This window comes from Apteryx mantelli, chromosome 22 (genome assembly GCF_036417845.1).
Source record: "Apteryx mantelli isolate bAptMan1 chromosome 22, bAptMan1.hap1, whole genome shotgun sequence".
In the NCBI taxonomy this organism is placed as follows: domain Eukaryota; kingdom Metazoa; phylum Chordata; class Aves; order Apterygiformes; family Apterygidae; genus Apteryx; species Apteryx mantelli.
In genome coordinates this window covers 13,741,019-13,761,413 of record NC_089999.1, presented here as the reverse complement: position 1 = coordinate 13,761,413, position 20,395 = coordinate 13,741,019, and the positions used below count along the sequence as shown (strand labels likewise).

The 20,395-nt window shown below is 48.5% G+C and overlaps 1 protein-coding gene across 6 annotated transcripts in view; it reads left to right on the top strand.

Annotated features, from left to right (window-relative positions):
- The first annotated feature begins 4,295 nt into the window (after positions 1-4,295).
- Positions 4,296-20,395, top strand: part of MSI2 (musashi RNA binding protein 2) — a 255,549-nt gene continuing 239,449 nt past the window's right edge. For 5 of the 6 annotated variants that reach the window (XM_067309907.1, XM_067309906.1, XM_067309905.1 and 2 more), the window contains exons 1-5: positions 4,506-4,620; positions 4,817-4,857; positions 5,041-5,122; positions 5,478-5,562; positions 9,745-9,786. In XM_067309907.1, coding sequence (XP_067166008.1) covers positions 4,559-4,620; positions 4,817-4,857; positions 5,041-5,122; positions 5,478-5,562; positions 9,745-9,786 — 312 coding nt within the window. In that variant the 5' untranslated portion in view covers positions 4,506-4,558. Of the gene's footprint in view, positions 4,367-4,505; positions 4,621-4,816; positions 4,858-5,040; positions 5,123-5,477; positions 5,563-9,744; positions 9,787-20,395 lie in introns of those variants that run through there. The other variant, XM_067309908.1, reaches the window with a different exon arrangement.

The following is a 20,395-nucleotide window of genomic DNA, read 5'->3' as shown; positions in this document are numbered from 1 at the left end:
ACTGGATTTTGGGATTTCATCTCGTGTGATCTAGCTGCCGGTAACAAGGAGAAAAAAACTCACAGCCTGGGGAGATTAAACCACTTAAATTGCAGCTGCATATTAAAAAATGGATAGGCTAAAAAAAAAAAAAAAAGAAAAGCCTAACTCATTAAGTCTGTACTTTCTTTAAAATTTGCCTGCAAGTATTGCAACAATGCCATCGGCTGCCGTGCACTTGGAAGTCTTTCCTCCGTTCGGCGCGCTGGGAGCCCTTGGGAAGCCTTGGCCGGAGCCGCGGGGCTCTCCGCGACGGCGCGCGGCTGCTGCGGGACCGCGGTGCCACCGGCCCTCCTGCGCCCTCGCGGCCGCGGCGCCTCTTGCAGCGTGCTCCTGCGGACCGCTGGAGACCCGGAGGGTGACGCCCCCGGCGGAGATGCATCAACAAGACCAGTTGTTTGGAATGGCACATTCTGCATTTTAAACGATCTTTGATTTCCTGGCAGCTCCCCGGTGAGTCGTCTCTCAGCGATGCTGGCTAAATAGTGTTTGTCAGGTGAAGCCACATCTGGGGAGCGGAGAGGCCAGCCCCGGCGCGGGGTTAGCGATCAGGGACTTCTGAAACCCACCAGCCGATCAATCTCGAGAACTTACTAAATGATAGATGGAATATAATGTAAGTCATTATTTCTTCCTTATGCATGAAAATGAATTATTCAGTAAAGATTTAGACCCTTTTTATTATGACACTGAATTTATAGAGCATACAAAACATAAATGCAGATTTCTCCTGCACTAGATAGACGAACTCTCGTTCGTTCTCCAGGCAGCGAAATGAGATGCATTCAACATCGCTGCCCGTAGCAGACGATGCCCAGACGGAGCTGGCACACAACCGGGGCTCGGGCGGCGCAGACCTAGACCTGGCTCAGCTGCCAGCTTCCCTACTTGGTGCAATATTTTCAAAAGCACCTAGCGTGTTTGGGAGCCCAAGAGCTATTTATTTCAGAATCGCTTGGGCTCTCAGGAGCCTCCGTTTTCAGTGAGATTGAGATTTAGGGTCATGAGTCACTCAGGCCTCCTATAAACGTTGACCTCAAACTGTGCATCTCGGTTTCCAGTCTGGGAAATGGGGTTGACGTTGGCCGACGTCAAGGGGGAATCGGCAAGACCGAAACCTGCAGAGGAGAAGTAGGTGCTGTACGAGGACGGGACGGGTGCGGACCTTCCCGCGTTCACCGATCTGCAGTGGCGCCGTCGAGGACTTGGTGTGCTCCATACCAATAGCGGTAACTTCCCTCGTTACGGGGATGGGATGCTCCAAGGTCCGATCGTGCAGCCGGCGGGTGCCACCGCCGGCCGGCAGCGGCTGCGCACGGCGGCTTCACGGGTCGTTAGCTCCTTCCTGAAGCCCGGCGGGAGCTGGGGCTCTTGGCAGGAACATCGGCGGTCGGGAGGAAGAGCGCCAAGGGCAAGTCTGCAACCTGCCCCCGGGCTGGGAAGACGCCTGGGGGCCGGGGCCGACGCGCCGTCTTCGGAGGCTGAGGCTGCCTGCCGAGCGCGGCGGGCGTCCGGGGGGAGCTGCAGGGCTCGTACGGGGTTTGCCAGCCCTGGGCGAACACCGCAAGCACTTCTTTTTTCTCCCCAACGCCCCTCCGCCCAGCGCTCCCCCTCGCCGCTCGGCGTGGTGGCCCCCGGGGCGGCACTCCCTGCGTCCACTCCTTTCCTTAAAGTTTCCCCCAAAACGGCCACGCGAGGAGGCGGCAGGGGCCGGGCAGGGCTGGGGGCTCCCCCCGGCTTTTGGGCAGCGCGGTGAAGATGGGGGCGAGGAGCCTCCCAGCCCTGCACCCGGGGTTAAACGCCGGCGGGAGCCAGGGACGGAGGGGGCGGAAAAGAAGGAAAAGGATAAATGCACAGGCGAACAGGTTTTAAGTCCCAAAGGGGCCACCGGATCATTTACCGGTTCTGACTCTTTTCAGTGCCACCGGTAGAAGCCCACCGCGTCTCCGCATCGCCCACGAGGCCGGAGCGGGAGGCTGTTTCCAGGGACAGGTACCAAGCGGGTGCGAAGGCTGCAGCAGCTGCTCGGTGCCGCGGGAACCGGTCCCTGCTGCGGTCCGGGGCTCCGGGACAGGCAGGGAAGGGGAAGCGCGGACAGAGTCCCGCAAAAACCCTCTGACCTGCAGTTTTCACTGATGCAATGATAATGAGGGAAGTTTTTTTTTTTTTTTTTCAATATATGGAAAGCCAAACGTTCTCCCAGCTGCAGCCGGCCTGGCTGAAGTCCCCGCTGCCCGGCAGCAGCGTTTTCCCGCGACTCGTCCTTCTGGAGGCCCTTCGAGGTTCTGCGCGATGGCCAGGCAGACCGAAGGGGTAGGAAAAGCTCAAGAACCAGATTTCTGACCAGCAATTTCCCTATGATTATTCTGAAAAACAGCTAAGACCTGAGGGAGGCTTAGAGGGGGCAGAAAATGGCTATTTGCTGGCACCCCCCCCCATGCACCGTGTGTGCCAGTGCCGCTGCTCTGCCTGTGCCACTGGGGTCAGGCGCAGTGTCCATCACGGTGGGAGCCGTCGGTGGCTTTTCCCACCTGGCCACCCCTTTCCCAGTCGGGAGAGCTCCGAGGATGCGCCCAGCGTGGCCGTCACAGCTGGGACCACTTTAAGGCCATGCAGGACAACAAGGTCCCTCCCGGAGAAATTATTTCAATTACTTGCGAGCATCAAAAACTACAACCCACCCGCCAAAACCCCCCCCCCCCAAAACAACAAAATAGCCCCCCCCCCCCCCGGGCTGGAGGTACCTGCTAGGCGAAGGCCCCAACCCAGCCCGTGCAGGCACGGCCCCCGACCTGGCAGCGCTCCGGCGCCCGGCCGGCAGCCGGCTGCGGCACCCCAAACCATTTCTTTGTGCACTTTTCTCCGGCAACGTAGGGCAGCGCGGCCAGGTGCCGGGGGGGCGAGCAGCACTTCTTCATTTAGGTGGAACCGGCTGCTTTAACCTCACGTAATCACGACGCTCCTCGGCCGCCCCGCCGCGGCGCTTGCCTAGCACGGGCGCTGCGAGCAGAGGGGGCAGCGGAGCACAGGGCCCTGCAGCGCCGGTACGGCCCCGCGACAGAGCCCTGCCAGCGCCGAGAGCTTCAGCCGCAGTTTGGCTTCCCGCACTGCAAACGCACACGGCTCTTCCCAGGCCCCGGCTGAGCCGTTTCCCGTCGAAGCCACAATGCGCGCTGCCTCTGCCGAAGCGCAGCCGTCGGCCTCGCCGCCCGCGGCACGCGCTGCCAACGGGGACTGCGGGAGCGGGGCCTTGGGGACGGGCGAAGCCATTATCAGGGTCAGATGTCACCAGGCAGCAGCCTGCCCGCCCTGCGGTGCACGGCGCTGCACATGTGGCGCAGCACACCTGGCCATGCACGGTGCTGCATGCCCGGCGCTGCACATGTGGCGCAGCACACCTGGCCATGCACGGCGCTGCACACCTGGCACTGCACATGTGGCGCAGCACACCTGGCCATGCACGGCGCTGCACATGTGGTGCAGCACGCCTGGCCACGCGCGGTGCTGCACACCCGGTGCTGCACATGTGGCGCAGCACACCTGGCCACGCGCGGTGCTGCACACCCGGCGCTGCACATGTGGCGCAGCACACCTGGCCATGCATGGCGCTGCACACCCGGCGCTGCACATGTGGCGCAGCACACCTGGCCATGCACAGCACTGCACATGTGGCGCAGCACACCTGGCCATGCACAGCGCTGCACATGCGGGGCAGCACACCTGGCCATGCCCGGCGCTGCACGCCTGGTGCTGCACATGCGGCACAGCACACCTGGCCATGCACAGCACTGCACATGCGGCGCAGCACACCTGGCCATGCACAGCGCTGCAGGCCCGGCACCGCACGCCAACCGTGCCGTGCTGCACGCTTGGTGCTGCGTGCTTCCTGCTGCACGTGCTCGGCGCTGCGCGCTTCCTGCCACATGCCCGGCCGTGCCAGGCGGTGCCCGGCGCCGCGCGCTTCCTGCCGCCCTCCCGCCGCTGCCGCCTCCCGGCGCCCGGCGCTGCCCGCGCGGCGGTGCCGCCCGGCGGCCGTGCCCGGCGCAGCGCCGCGCCGCCTCCTCCCCCCCCCCGCGTGGTGGCGCGCGGCGCCGGCGGGGGCGCGCGGGGCGGGGCGGGGGCGCGCTCGCGCGCGGCGCTGACGTCGGCGGGGCCAGGCGCCGCCCCCGTGCGTGGGGGCGGGGGGCGGCGAGGAGGGAGCGGGATGGAGGGAGGAGAGGATGGTGGCGGGGGGAGGGAGGGAAGGAGCGGCGCGGCGCGGAGCGGCGCTGAGCTAAGCCGATCCCACGTGTGACGGATCTGGCTGCTTCCCCAGCGCCTCTCTCCAGTGAGATCCTCCGGTAGCGGCGGGAGGAGGGGGGGAAGGGACGGGGCGCAGAAATACAGGCGAAAGGAGGCAGGAGCAGCCGGAGCGGCGCGGCGCGGCGCGGCACGGCGCGGGGGGGGCGGGCGGGGGGTCTCTCCAGGGGCTCTCGCTCGGCGCGGCGCGGCGCGGGATCACTGTGGGCTCCGCGCGGCCATGGAGGCGGACGGGAGCCAGGCTACCTCGGGGAGCCCCGGCGACGCGCAGCACGACCCCGGGTAAGTCGGCGGGGGCGGGCGGGCAGGGCAGGACAAGGCAGGGCAGGGCAGGGGGGCGCGGAGCCCGGCCGCCGCCGGCTCCCCGCGGGCTGCGCGCCGCGCTCCGCTCCGCGCCGCTCCGCTCCGCCGTGAGGTGCCCCGTCAAAATGGCCGATCCCACCCCGGCGCTCAACTCCGCTCCCTTCTCTCCTTCCAGCAAGATGTTCATCGGCGGCCTCAGCTGGCAGACCTCACCAGGTAAGGGCCCGCCGCGGCCTCCCCCGCGCGCGTCCCGCCCCGCGCGGCCCCACGCGCGTCCCGCCCCGCGCGGGCCCGTCCCGCCGCGGCGGGGCCTGCCGCGCCCCCCCTCCCCCCCCCCCCCACCGCGCGCCCCGCGCCGCTCTGCGCCCTCTCCCTCTCTCCTCCTCCCTCTCTCCGCAGATAGCCTTAGAGACTATTTCAGCAAATTCGGAGAAATCAGAGAATGTATGGTCATGAGGGACCCCACCACCAAGCGCTCCAGGTAAACCGCCCGCCCCGGCCCAAGTTCGGCACTTCCCGCCGGGGCGCGCGGCCCCCCCCTCCCTCCCTCCCCGGCCCCGCGCGCCGCCCCGCGCACCGGGGGCTGCGCCGGGGGTGACCCGCCCCCCCCCACCCCCCACGCGAGGAGACAAAGCGGGAGGCGACGGCGACCGGCGCGGCCCCCCCCCCCCCCAAAAAAAAAATGCCTGACCCCGGGGTGGGGGGTGGGGGCTGGGAGGGGGACACCAAAAGGAGGAAACTGCTATTATTTTTATGACTCCTGCTGTCTAGTTCTTATCACCCCCCCCACACCCCCCCCCCCGCCCCATCTCCTCGTTCTTTGTCTCTTCCCGCAGAGGCTTCGGGTTCGTCACGTTCGCGGACCCGGCGAGCGTGGACAAGGTGCTGGCGCAGCCCCACCACGAGCTGGACTCCAAGACGGTAGGTCGCGCGTGGGGGGGCCGCCCGCCCGCGGTGCCCTGCGTCCCCGTCCCCGTCCCCGTCCCCCCCCCTCCGCTGCCCCGCGCTGCCTTCGGGGTCCGTCGCGTCGGGCAGCGCCAGGCTGTCGTTGCAATGCGAATTTGCATGGTGGCTTTTTATTTTATTTATTGGTTGGTTTTTTTTTTTCCCCCCCTGGAGTTCACTTTTAATTTATAGAAAGCCGTAACTTTTTTTTAATCCCGATTTACCCGTATCCAGCGATGGCTCCTCCCCTCACCTTATATTTTGTTGAGCAGTGACATTGAAAAAACCGTGGAGTAAAACCTAACTTTTTTGGTGTTATACTGCAGAATGCTTTCTGCAGGGAACTTTTTACTTGTTTTGATTTTTTTTTTTTTTTCTTTGTGTGTGTTTCGAGGTAGGAATGACTTAATGTCAAATCTGAAAAACTTCCTCTAGTGTCATCTCCCTAAGCCTTTTTTTTTTTTTCTTTTGAGAGAGCGAATCCCCTAACCCATGATGTTGGAAGGGGGGTGTTTAAGAAATACACGCATTACCTTATGGATAGCTATGTGAGAGCTCGAGAGTGGAGGTGCTACAGAAGCACAACTCCTGAATTGTTGGTTTTGTTGTTTCTGCAAAGCTTTTTTTGCTACATTCGGTCTCTAGTCAATAATATGAGGAAAATGCTAAAGAGATTCAGCGGATCCATTTTTAGTGAATGTTATGTTTGCTTTATTTATTTATTTATTTATTTATTTGCCACGTAAATTAACCCCTTGACCTGATACTGCGTTTTCGGTATTGGGTCAAACAATAGGTATCAAGTGTGTGTGCGTGTAGCACTAGGGCCTGTTTTTCTCTCTGCGGTCGAGGCCGTGCCAAAGGATGAAGTTTGTGCGTGTGTCTCACTTTGTTTCAATTTTAAGCCTCGGCAGACCTGGAGGGGGGGGAAGGACACTGGTAGAGGTCATTATCGCTTTGGTGCTGATCGGTCTGCATGAAGGGGGTCGCGTTTTTGGGAAGGGAAGGATCGTATCGGTTTAACTGTCTGGCAGAGAGCTTCTGCTGACCGTATCGAATGTGTTCGTTGCTGTAACTGTCTTTTATAGTATGTATTCTGGAGCCTAAATGCTTTATTTTAACGTGAGCACGGTGTTTGGAGGAATCCTTTCTTAGTGCTGGTGCATCTTGTGTGTGCCTGCGTGTGTGAGATGGATACAGTTAAATGAAGAATAGAAGAGGCAGGAAGCAAACATGAGTGTATCATTTTTAATGTAATTTATATGAAAACAAAAAAACCCAAAGCCTTTGTAGAAGCAGGTGGAATCTAGTGTTTTTATTCGACCTACAAATTCTGTTGGGCTTGTCTGAACACGTAGCCCATGCTTTCACGTTCCTTAATAATTTGATTTTAGGTTTAATCAGATATGGTAAGATAACTGATTCAGCTGTGCTCCTGAGATTAAACTCACCAGACTTTTCGTGTACAGCTATATTCTCTATGTGTTTTTAAAGATAAATTTAGATAAGAAGAACAAAGGCAAACAGTATTTTGATGAGAGTTTAAAAAAAAAGAAAAAGAAAATCATGGGAGGACACCCAGGCGTATTTCTGACAGTAATTTCGTCCTCTCTCAGCTTTTCCCTGTATCACAATTTAGTCCCTGCGATGTATTAATTTGGTCTTTATTGGGGGAAGGGTGAAAAGCCGGACCAGGACAAATTTGCTTCAGTTTTGAGTATGTGATAATGATTGAATCAATGAAAAAGAAATCAGCCTTAGAATTAGTTATACAGCTGAAAAGTAAAATATAAAACTAGCCAGGTTCCCTTTCAGCTATTTATTTGTAGACATATTAAAGTAACTGTTCTTTAGTATAACATAGCATTTGACTCTGTTTCAACGTTCAGCACAGGAGGCAGATCGGTTGGGTATTGGCATGGAAACGTCGCTCTTGTTTACAGTTACGTTAAAAGCTTTGTTTAGGTAATGGCCATTCATATCAGAAATAGTATTATAGTCATTTCCTAGAGGACTTGTAGATACAGTAAGTAGAATTGTATCCAACTAACTCATTTTTTTTTGTAGAAGTTTTTTTTTTTTGTTGTTATTTAAATAGTTGACAGGGATATGCAAAAGGTATGGATCTGCCATGCTGATTGCTTGTGTTCACCTTAAAAATGCTGATGATGTTTACCTGAAAGCTTTTGTGAAGGAAAATTCAGTTACTTAAGAAGTGCTGTTGCTGCGATGCAAAGGACCCCGTGGTCTTTGAAGTGACCTTCAAATATGAATATTTTGCTTTAGAATTTAATAGCTCTTCCAACTTTTTGTTAGTGGGTTTTTGCAGTAATGTCATTCTGGTGGGACTGGATTTTATTTTGCTTTATTGAGAAAACTTTCACTTTGAAAGCAAATGTAGAAATGTGCATATTTGCCTCTACCTTTGGGTATCTCAATGGAAAATCCATACCTGTTGTATTTCCCTGGTAGACAAATGTCTAGTTGGTGCTGAATATATTTGTAGATAATGTTAATCTCTATGAAAAGGTTAGCTTTCTAGATAAAGAATTTGACTTTTTATGCTTTTTGAACAATAAAGTGGCATGTAATCACTCATTTCTCAGGAATGTCTTAAAAATAGTACATTTGTATCTAATGTAGACAAATCAATTTCAGTTGCACATCAAATGATTGTGCTATTTGCAATTTTGACATATTAATTGAGTGAAAGTGCTGGTTAAAGATTGGCTCGTGGTTGTCTATCAGTGACATCACCACAGGAATAACAGTACCAAATGGAAACATCTCCTTTCTCTAATCAGGGTTATCCTGAGGGGGGAAAAAAACAACAAAAAAGAAACCCAAACTATTAAAGAAGGCCTCTACTTCTAGATATGCCTTAACATGATCAGGGTTAAAGTTTGTTAAGTAGTTAAAGACTGAAAACAGTTGAAAGTTTCACAGTTATTGTAGAATTTAGTCCTTTAAAACATCCTTTCCCAGACTTTATTTAGAACATATCTGTGCAAGTGCTGCTGAAAAATAAAGGTGAAATCAGCAGCATGGGGACATTTTATTACAATCTTTTTAATGATGACAATTTAAGACGGGCATTTGTTTATAAGCTATGATTTTTATTTATATCTAGCCATTCACCTCTGGTGGTGTCTTTTTGCTTTTAAGTGATTTTTTTTTTTTTTTTTGAATGGCAGAAAACAGTTGCTTTTTAAAGATGACCCGTGTGGAAGTTTCTAAATTTCTAAGTTTCTAAAATTGCAAAGGGAGCATTTTGAATTGCAGAGCGGACATGCTTTTCGATTTGCGCAGTGAAATGGGAGTCAGTGCTGCACCTTAAAATAAGAGGGCACAGGATAAAACAGATGTTCTTTCTTCCTTTTTGTCTCTGTGATAGCATACTTCAAGTATACTTTAGGGGACTCCTTCATGGAAGATCTTTTTTTAAGAACTCGTTTTCTTCTGGTTTAAAATACCTGTATGTTTTCTTCATTTTGCTCTCTCCCTCCTCCCCCACCAAAACCTTTTCATAATCTTTTGTTGCTCCCCTAAGTTCTTTCAGAGGAACTTGTATCCAAGATCAATTAGGGATGTTATGAAGGATAATCTCGTAGTCCTTCTAACCATGTAGTTTTCATAATTAATTGAAATGTAAATAATTTGGCTTTCAGTGTTCTGTATTTTTTTTTTGTGTAGTGTTGCTAGTCAGAGTTGACAAAACAAAGTAGAAAAATAAAAACGAAATAGAAAACTAAAACAAAGTAACCCAAAACCCAACTGAAGGTGCAGGTGTCAAGAACAGCAGGTTAAGATCTTGATCAGGAATGCTGGCTGTCTTTCTGCGCAACCTCCAGAGTATGCAGATAACATTTAATGTGCAGTTTTGGTTGTAGAGGCAGCACCCGGAGACTAGTAGAGAGCTTCCTGTGCAGCCCTGATGATCATGTAGGTGGTGTGCAGAAGAGGCCCCCCGCCACCATCAAATAGCCCCCAGACCAACTCAGTCTGTGGTCCATCACTTCCAGAGAAGTTCCAGGTGACCCAGTGTGCTGAATTATAAGCCTGAGAAATGAGGGGATTAATATTTCAGTGATTAAAAAAAAAAAACAAACACCCTAAACAAAAGCTATCTTGTTGATTTCCCCCTTTCTTTTTCCTCAGATTGACCCTAAAGTTGCATTTCCCCGACGAGCACAGCCTAAGGTAAGTAGGAGGATCGATAATAGGATTTTAGGCACACAGAGAATCATTGTTGCCAGGCAGTTCAGGTTTCAAACAGGGAATTGGCAATGAAAGCTTTTAAAGCCGGAGTGCATGGCGTCTTAAGGGTATCAGCGTATGGCTGTGAAACTACAGGAGAGCTGCTTTGTGTGATATTACGTGTCTCCAGTTTAACCATCTCCTTGCAGAGTCCCGGTCAGTTGTGACTGGCTCAAAAGCAGAGGCTTCTCTAGTTCTAGCGGGAGATTGTTGCTGCGTTACTTGCATTTGTTATACTATTTTACGCAATATGTTTTGCATGGTGTTTATGAAGAGCATTTGGATTAAGTGCAGACTTCAGGCTTGTTTTGAGCTGAGCTTTCAGTTCTGTGGTTGTGATGGATGGGAATATATCTCTGCCTTCATTGTTGGCAAGTTTTCTCTTGTATAACTTTTGAGATGTGTTTGGAGACTAATAAGCGTTGGATAGCAAGTTTCTGATGAAGCTCCGAGCTCTTCAGGCCGTAGGGTATTCTTCTGCAAGAGCAGTGAAACAATGAGCTTTAAGTCTCTTATCCGGTCAGGCTGGCTGGATAAGTGACCTTCTTCCATGGCGCTCTTGTTATAGCGTGGCCAGTTTCCACATTGGGACAGAGACACTTAAGCCATGTGCAAAGAAACTTCTGTCTGCATGCTCACTCTGAAATACCACTAGGTGCCCTTCCTTCTGGAGGACCTGCTTATGGAATAGAAATGGTTGTTGCTCTTTAGAACTGTGCGTAACAAAAACAACAGATCAGTTTTCAAATCCAAAGGAGCAGTTAGTTGTGTTTGATTTTTGAAAGCCAAAGGCTGAAAAAAACCTTTTGTTACTGACTTTTATCTCTATTTGTTTTTGAGAGTCTATTGGAAGAACTTAATTTAGCTGGTGTCTGCCATTTGTTGGTATGTGTTATAATAATCTTGGGTTGCTTCTGCATTCTTTTAAAAAGTGGAAAGAGAAGTGCAAAGTTGTGGATGCAAGCAAATAGGGAGCAGTGGTTGAAATTTGATGGCATGAGATTACCTGAACAAATTTAACTTAATTTTATTGTATGGAGTTCCTTATGGGAGCAAGCAATTTAATAGCGTATGGAACTATAACTTTATTGTATAAAACATGCATCCAGGAAAAACTGTGTGTAATTTAGGAAGCCTAGGCATATAGCAGGAGAGGTGCTAGTGATTTCTTTAAAAAACAAAACAAAAAACTGCTCCCCCCAAAAACCCAATAGCCTACCTGCAGAATTTTAAACCAAACTAATATAGTTAAGTATCTAGGGGTTCTTGTTTTCATAGGACATATCTAATAACCAGTTAGTGAATAATGAGGTGGCTGGCTTGCTTCTGTGCTAAGCAAAGGGTTTGTAGGGTTTTGGGCTTCTGGATTATGTGATTGGATTAATGCTGTTTTTTAAGATACGTTTTTAAAGTTACCAAAATTTTGGATGGTTTCATAATTAAAGTATGAAGATGATCTTGCGCTGTGATTGATGTTCCTTTCCCCTTTTCCAACACACTTTTTAAAGGCTTATTTGCATTTTAAGTTGTCTTCAGTTACCAGAGTTATCTATCTCTGTTATTTGTAAAAGTTTATAATGCTTACAGTGGAGCTGTTAAACTGTCCGATACGATTTCTTTTAAAACAATAAAAAAAACGGAGCATGTCTTATGCTGTAGATATTAATGTGTTAATTTTCATGTTAAGGAACGCAAAATCAGGTCATTTTTACAAAGGGGATCTTGTTTTTCTCCAAGTAGTACTTTTTTGGGGGGGGGGGGGGGAAGGGGACGGGTGTTCAGTAACAGACGTCTTTCAAGTGTGGGGCAAATCCGGGGATGTAGGTTGGATTCCACTCCGAGCAGGAGCTCGCTCTTTCCGGAGAGGTCAGCACAGGGACTGTTTCTGCTCGTCACCCACTTGTGCTTTCTAAGGCGTTAGGATTTCTGTGGAGTGTTTTTTTTTGCCGTTGGAAAAGAAAAGTCTTAAGATTGAAAGGAGCTTAACGCAAAATTGGAGAAAATCAGATGCAATAAAGAACAGATATCAGTTATGCCATATTATTCTTTCCTGCATTTCATAATCTGGATTTTCTTGTTTTCTGTGTTTTTATTATATAATGAATTAAGGTTTTGGACTTTAGTTGTTCATTTGTCCCGGTTGAACAGTCAGTGTTCAGTGTTAAAATGTGGCTGTACTTTAGTCCAATTAACTAGCTAATGTTTGGGTCTGTGGAAATTAATGGCATTTAATGAAATGTCTATGTCTCTCTCTAGGTGTGGGGAGACTTTTTTTTTTTTTTCCTTAGGTAGTCTTCCTTCCTGGTGTGTCTAGCAAAATGTGGATTGAACTTTTTTTTTTTTTTTTTTTTTTTTTTCCTGTGGTCTTCCTGGCTTTCTACCCTGCTGGCTGTAGCAGAGTGCCGAGGTGGAAGCTGGTCTGCGGGAATGTTCCCCCTGGTCGTTCACACAGACCTTCTGGCAGTGCTTTCCTTGAGCCCCTTCCTTCGGAGGCCTTTTGACCTGCCTCGGCGCGCTTAACTCTTTCGTGGGCAGCGGCTCCGGCGGCCAGAGCTGCACTCTGCTGATTCTTGGGCTGCGCTCGCCTCCCTGCCAGATCACATGCCTGCCGGGATCTGTGGGGTCACGCTCACTTATTTGTGCGTGCACAATGATCTGTGTCTATTCCTTCTCCCTTTCTGATTACACTTTTTTAATTGGCTGGTGCTCCCCTTTCAAACTGAATCCCAGTGAAATGCTTTCTTTTGGGCTTTTTAAACTGCGTCTTCAGGATTTGACACCTCTCTGAGGATGCAAATTGGTTACTGAGCAAGAAGTGGCAGGTTGTAACAGAAGACAATTCTTCTCTGATTTTTTTTTCTTTTTTTTTGAATGACCCTAGCAGAAAATCCAATGTGATTGCCTCCAGTAGATTACACTATGATGTGTAATCCTGCTCTTCTTCTGAAGTCTAGGATAACTTGAAACCATTGTTTTAGGAAATTTGCTGCAGGGGTTTAACTTGTTGAGGCTCTAGTATATGGCTAACAGTGAGATGAAAAGACATTCTCGCAGCTGCCGTTGCTTGATAAAAATCTGTCTTACTTCCAAATGCTGGAAGGAGCTCTGTAATAGTTGATCATTTATAGCTCTGCTGGCATAAAAATCCTTAAAAAGCAGCAGTGACATGATGGCAGGGGGAAAGTAGTTTTGTCTTCCCTTTTGAATATTGAAGATTACAATAATTTAAATTTTTAATATTCAGCCTATCAGTTCTGTCATTATCCCCTATATTAAGTTGGAAAAGCTTTATCGAATTTAGCATGTTTGTTAGATATTTTCAAATATAAGCCTTTTTTTTTTCTTTTTTTTTTTCTTTTGGGAACTGTTATTTTAAAAAAAAAACTTAAGAGCAGAAACATAACAGCTTCAGTCCGTGAAGAAGCTCTTTGGCCAAAAATATATTTGTGTGACTTACTGATACAGAAATTTAGATACTTTTTTTTTTGCGCAAAGCAATGTATGAAACGGAGGCAGGTAAAACTTCAGTCTAAGCTTACAGTTAATGAGGCTACCCACTGAGTTGTGTTTTTTGCTCAAGTTCCTGCAGGATGGGACTGAAGAACCTGCTATTCCCGGCCCTTACTGCAGGGGCATAGTGCACATGGGTGGGAATTGCTCTGGCAAGTCAACAGGCGGGAACTACTTGCCGTAGCGTTCAGCGGCGTTCGGCAGGGCTGTGTACATGACCTGTGACTGGGCTCTGCATACTTCCTCTTTAGCGGCTGTTCAATGAAAAGGGCAAGTCTGCTGCTGCTGCTGGCTGGTGGAGCTGCTCCCGTAGCTTGGATGGGAGCGGGCTGGGCGCTGGATGTCTAGCGTTATGTCTGCTTACAACCCGGAGCAGAGACTTCTGTTTTCAAGACTGCGTATTTTAGTTTGGGATCTGATCTACATGAGTTGGCTACAGTGTTCTGGTGATCATCTACTTAAAAATAGGAAATGGGTTTTGTTTGGTGAGGGAAGTCTTTTGTCTGATAGTCAAATGGTGATGCTGAATACCAGTGTTTTTATTACATGTGTTTTATTTAAACAGAGGACAGTGCAGAACTGATAACTAACTGATAGCATCTCTGAGCTCCCGTCAGTTAGTGTATCTGCAAACTGCTCCTGCCCTGTCTGTGGAACTAGCTGTCGTCTTGTCTGGCTGGGCACGTGCACCGAGGAGGTGCAGAAGCACACATCTGTTCCTTCTTCCTTGGGAGAAATGGGGCATCGACAACTCTCCTTTCATTGGAGTTGCTCGTTGTTAAACCCACGTGACGGTGGCTATTCCAGAGCAGTAAAAGGAGGGCATGCCCTCTTGGAATAACACACAGGCTAACCCGGGATTTTTTTTTTTTAAAGCTAACCAGTGGATTTGGATGTCTGATTCCAATTAAGTTAACTGTGGGTGGGTTGTCTAAGTCCCTTGGATATCTGATAAGCCTGGGCCAGAGTAACAGAGAGCTATTTTATCCCAAAGCAAATGAGGACCTTGAAAATCAAGAGTTCTGTTGTTTGTTTCCTCCCCTGCTTCTACCTCTAAACTCCTCCAGGTTAGTCCCACTACTTCCTATCTTATTTTAAGTACAGGGTAGACTTTGAAGTCTTTTCAAAAGAATGTGGACTGAACATGCCGGCAGAACTCATGATTCTTCCTTTCCTGCCACCCTTCCTTCCCCACCAGCCTGTAAAGGTCAGCAAGGTCAGACTTTTTCCCTATGTGTGTTTTTTTTTTTTTTTTTTTTCTTATTCCTCTGCATTTACAGGTCTGGAAAGTGGTAAGAAAGGAAGTATTTCCTGTCCTTGGTATTGGGCATATATATTTTTTATGTGTGTATGTGTACCTTGATAATCTCAGTGTATCTTCTGCATGAGGAGTACTATGAAGTCCCTCCCCTATAGCATTCAGGACTTCTTTTTGCAGTTGATGGCTGGTGTTTGGATTCTTTGTCTTGGGTAACCCGCTCTTAGAATTTGTCTCCCTATGGCAGCAGACAGTCAAATGCAAAAGTTGATGAGTTTCATGCAGTTGTGGCTAGTCAACCCAGGTCTTCTCAGGCAGTGGAGGATCAGGGTTTTAAAATCCATTATTCTTCATTTCAGCATCTAGCTCTCTGTGATCTGTTTGAGGCAGGGCATGATCTCTGCTCTTTCATTCTGGCAGCCAGAGGAAAACGTGGCTGTGCAAGGTGTTCTGTGGAGTGCAGTGAGCTTTGTCAGAAGCAGGAGTTGAGCTGGATTTTTGTTGTGTGTGGTTTTTTTGTTTGTTTGTTTGTTTGAGATGTAAGCATTTTTCTTCTCCCCAACCAAAAAGGTAGATTGTTCACGTTGTCCTTAATCCCCAGAGATCATCTTGCACTTGTGTAAAATGTATGTCTTTCCATTATCATTGCCTAAGGACATCTTTCATGTTAAGAATAGTTCTGTGTCTAATATAGCTTCCTTCCCTTTGACTTGGTGCTAACTAAAAATTAAAATTAAACATCACTTTGAGTGATTTGGTCTTGTTGTTGTTGTTTTTGTTTTTTTAAAGAGAATTTTTTTAATGGTGTCTGCAAGGTAACATTCCTGCACCAAGATCTTGCTGCTTGGATATGGCAGGAAGGGGTCTAAAATGGGGGAGATCGGGGGAATGGAAGAAGAGCAGCATGCTAACACCCTCGTGCGCTCCTCTCTGCCTCCAGATCGAGTACATCTCGTCTGCAAAGTGCTGAGCCTTTATCAGCCTGGGGGCAGGTCTACTAATGACTGATCTAAAACCATCAAATTCATTTATTTGTCACTGCCAGTGACAGGTCAGTTAATGCTAATGGATTCTTTTTTTAGCCTGTTGACTCTGGTGATAGTCTCATAAATGTTGTGAAATCCAAAGCATTAAGGGAACTTCTAACTTATTTTTAGAGGAGAACGCTATTGAAACAGGATAACATGATGTGTGTGTAGATCAAAGTATACGTTGAGAAGGAAAAAGAACAACTCTTCTGTTTCATTAAGTCATATGTCGATGTCTTTGCTGTTCGTAATAGTTATTTGACTTTTCAGTTGTATTTGAGTGTTCTCTTTAAACACGTTTTGGGTCATGCTGTAAAGGGAGGGGAAGCTGTAAATAGAGCCAGTCATCTTAGGGAAAAAATTGGCTTGTTTCTGAAAATGGTTCATCTGCAGGGCTTGAGTCTTCTCTGTCCCTATTGTGCAGAAGCACTTAAGCATATACTTAAGTTGGCATAAGCATGTGGGTAAGTGCTTTGCTGAATCAGGATGGACTAAAAGCACATTATTAAATGCTTTGTTGAACTGTGGGGCCTGTAGCAGAAAAAGATTGAAAGATTACTTTGTGTATTTGACAGTATTTTGTATATGGTCAGTTCCATCGCTTCTTTTCCAGAGATAGCCAGTTTCATCTCTCTCTCATTTTTTCCCCTCTACCAGAGGATCTGTCTCACAAGAAAATATTAGTCTGCTCTTTCCTTCCCCCCCCCCCCAAAAAAAAAAAAAAAGCAATTGCAGGCATGAAGCTGGGTCAGTGTAGCATCCGACTTTTTTAAAAAGTCATTGACTAAGCTTAATTTAGCCTTTAGCTCTGCAATCACACGTTCTGTTTGCCTTAGTCACTGAAATAATTCTGTAAACTACATGAGTAGTGTTCAGCGTGGCTTAGGTTTCTAAGATATTATTGCTGTAGAAATCGTGGTTTGAATAACTCTGGAGTTCATGTGAATGTCTGTGGTCAGATGAACATACAGTGTTAATATGTTACCTCTAAACTTTGGCATTTTGCTGCTCTCCTGTTGAAAATGTCTCCGTTATTTTTTGAGTGCAAAACAAGTTTTAAGGATGCTGAGAATTGTTTCTCTCCCACTCAGTTATTCTTCCTTCTGGGACATCTGCAGTTGAGTATTAAGACTGTACTTTGGGAACTTACTATAAGGCAAGGACCCTACCCTGCCAAGATTTTATGCAGTTTTACACATGGTGAGTGGTTCCAGAGATTTCGGCCAGTAAAGTTAAATGTGAACAAGGCTTCATAATATATTGGTGAAGTGTGCAGGGCAAGAAGGGTGAAGGAAAAGAAGTATTGACAGCAGCAGAAAGCATGATTGCCTCTGCTCTGCCCTCCCCCCAGCAAGGACTTGCATTAATTTCCTATTGACTCTGATGTACAATAGGGAAGAGGTTTCAAGCTGACTAAAGGGGCAAAGGTCCAGGAAAACTGCTGTAGCAAGAACTGATGCAGAGTGACAGTAATGAGGTGGCCTGGCAGGTGGGAGGGAAAACGGTGGGGTGGGGGAAAGAAACTAATATCTAGTGAATTAAGTAGTTCCCAGGGTTTAAAGTTGTTAAGTCTTGTTGGTTTTGTTTTCCTCTGTGTGTGTCATATAACTGTCAGATGCAGCCAGAGCAAGGCCTTTGTGCTGCTGCCGTTGGGTCCAGGTGGCTGAGACCTTGGGCTGAGTTCTGGTGCAGCTACAGTCTTTGTGGTTCAAGCCCGGGTCACTGGGAATACTGGTTTTGCTCAGAGGCTGTGAAACGTTGAAACCTAAAATCTCAGGTGACAACCTTCAATTTCCTCCTCTGCTACTTGTTAATAAGATATGCTGCTTCCTTCTAAAATATCCTCAGACCTGTGTTCTGTTATTTTTCTTTGTGTTTTAGTATTCCTGGCTCTAAGCTCATCTTTACATTGTTCTGTAGGTCAGTTTTGCATCAAAGAGAAGGTGAGGAGCATAGGGTGAAAAAGCGCTCTGAAAACGTGATGTTGTATTTAAAATGGGGACTGTGAAGTGCCGACAAGACTTTCAGCTCCTTGAACACTGACGGAAACAGAATGCCCACTAGGCAGAGAGTTAATAGAGGTCTTTATAACAATTGCTGTATAAACATTGTTCAGGAATTTTTTTGAAGGACGATTTGATGTGGTGCGTAAAGAGGTTGTGAGAAGGAGTTTAGTGTTCGTCCCAAGCATCTGTAAATGCTACTGAGCTAAGAGGTGTCGCTCAAGTTGGAGGCCTGATTTGTGGCAGCAGCTTGTTGGTCGCAAATCTCTAGCAATAGCGGAAGGTGCTCTGTTGGCTGCACTAGTAGGAAAAGCTGCTGCTGAAGGGGACATTGCTAATGATTTTTCTGGAGTGCCTGCTAAAAAACCGAAATTTCTGTATGTCTTTCCATTTGGTGACATTACCAATCATTTATGTTCAGAGACGTGTAGTTGCTGTTCCCTGTTCCGAGTCTGAGCTGTAACAATAGGCGTAATGCATATACAGAACACTTATCCTTTTGCCAAAGGATTGCAAAGTGTTGTAGATGAGTATAAAAGATGTTCATTTGCTGGTGAAATGCGGCTACTTCTGGTGTTGTATTTGGCAGACCTACAAAGCCTGTAGCAACACTTTGTGCTCAGTGAATTGTGGAAAGGAACAGAAAACATTGAAAAGAAATCTGAAATCGCTATTGAGATGTAAAATACAATAGGAATTTGCTGAGGACACCAGGGCTAACACTCCACCCTTTGGCAGGGGGTTGCTGCTAATTGTCATGTTGTTGAATGATACTGTATCGTCTCTGCAGTGTCCTGAAGATCCCTCCAGATCTCTCGTGCCAGTCCCGAACCACCCCGGTGGAGCCAACTGCAGTGAAAGATGTCGGCGTCCTCATGGCTGTGGCTTCCTTATCCACTCTGCTCCCTCCCCTCCCCAAAGTCTACAGTATAAGCTTTTCTCTCTCACTAGTCCCCCACCTGCTCCCCTCATCTGACTAGTGTTTTTTGGACTAGACAGCTCACCTTCCTCCCCAGTCACTTTCTGTAGGTCAGCTTTGTAACTCTGGCCCTGGATGGGTGGCCTGCTGAAAATACAGCGCATCTAAATTTTGAGGTCCACCCTGTTCAAATTGTCCTTGGTGAAACAGCCCCTTGCACAACCTTCTGTGCTGTCTGTGCAGTAATGGTAACGTCTCAGGACCGGTGCTCAGCTGGGTTTGACCGCTAAGGTATGCACGGCTTAGCACTTGGTGGAGGGGATTTGTCTTTACTGGAGTAGCACGTGGGAGCCCCAATGAGATAAGGCCCTGATGTTTTATGCTGGGCCTGATCCTGAGGGGGAGGCTGCCCCGTAGCCTGAGGAGGCAAAGTATTGGAGGAAGAAGGGTGCAAAGGGGTTATCCAGAGTATCTCGGCATGGCAGAAAACATGGCCACTTCCTGATTTCAGGTTTGGTACCCATGAGGTAAACGGTCTCCTCTGTTTTGAAGAAGATGTTGATGGCGTCCCTGGACGTTGGAAAGGAAGCGTGTGAAATGAAGCAGTACTGTACTCTGGTGGCTTTTGTGTGATCCCTGTTTGAGGGGTTAAATTGAGGGTTTTTTTTTGTTTTGTTTTAACTGACTTTTGCTTGAAAATTCTTATAGGAGGCCCAGGCTCGAGAGTGCCAGTGCTTCAGTGTATGGTGGAGGTTGTCACTGCTGCATCCTGCGGTTCTTCCTGCGTGCTAGGGTTTCCTAAGAGCTGCAGCGGGGTGAGGCTTTGGGGAGGGGGGAAATGAGATAAGGATGCTAGGCCACCGTGTGTGAAAGGTAGTTTGTGGTATGAATTATGGCTAATGCCTGTCACATGGTCGTACAAACCAGCCTGGGGGTGGGGTGAAGGGCTGGTGTGAATAGCACTGAAAAGCTTGGGGGGGACTGGCAGTAGATTTAAATGAGCTCAGCAGCGCGTTGCAACGCAGGGACAATCCTGGTGCCCTCAGTAACGAGAGGAGAGGAGGAAGCATGCTGAACTGCAGGTGTCCTAGAGGCCCTCTGCCTCCAGATAGCGTTGGCTCCCCTTTTCCTCGCAGAGCTGGGCGCTCAGCCATGCCGGATGCTCCGCCACCCCTGTCATCCAGCTCCTGGAACCTGGCTTTCGTCTTTGTGCTGCAAGACCATGCCCATTTCTCTCTGTGTGGCCTGTTGTTTTTCCCTGTTGGAGTTTGGAGGGATGGCTGCGGTGGCTCCGTTTATGCGAATGAGGAGTGTGTCCTGACGTGCTTCCGCGGAGAAGCGCAGCACCGGAGATGGGTTGCATCATAATCATATGCGTCTGTTCCCCCTCTGCCTGCGGAGCGGGGATTTCCTGGCATAGTCAGGCCAGGATCCTGGCGGGGTGGGGGGGTGGATGGATGATGGTGAAAAGGAGCTGGAGAGTGTCTGCTGCTATGGTATCTTTATGCTTTAAATTCCTGAGTCACCTAATCCCATGAACTGTGATCAAAGCAGCAGGTTATGCATGTGATGTGTCCAGCAATTTATGCATGAAGAGGGAGTTGTGATCATCTCGTGTGAGATGTAGCTGTATATATTTTAATCTGGTCACATCTTTTGTGTCATTAATTTTCCAGATGAAGTAAAATGATAGTTGAAAGTCCTCTGTAGTGAAGATTCCCCCAAAATTCTGTGAGCATGGCTTATGATTTTTTTTTGGAGTTGTGATTAATTAGAAGCCAGTTTAGATTTCTGGGCCTCTGTTTTGTAGGTATCTCCAGTGGATATTTTAGTA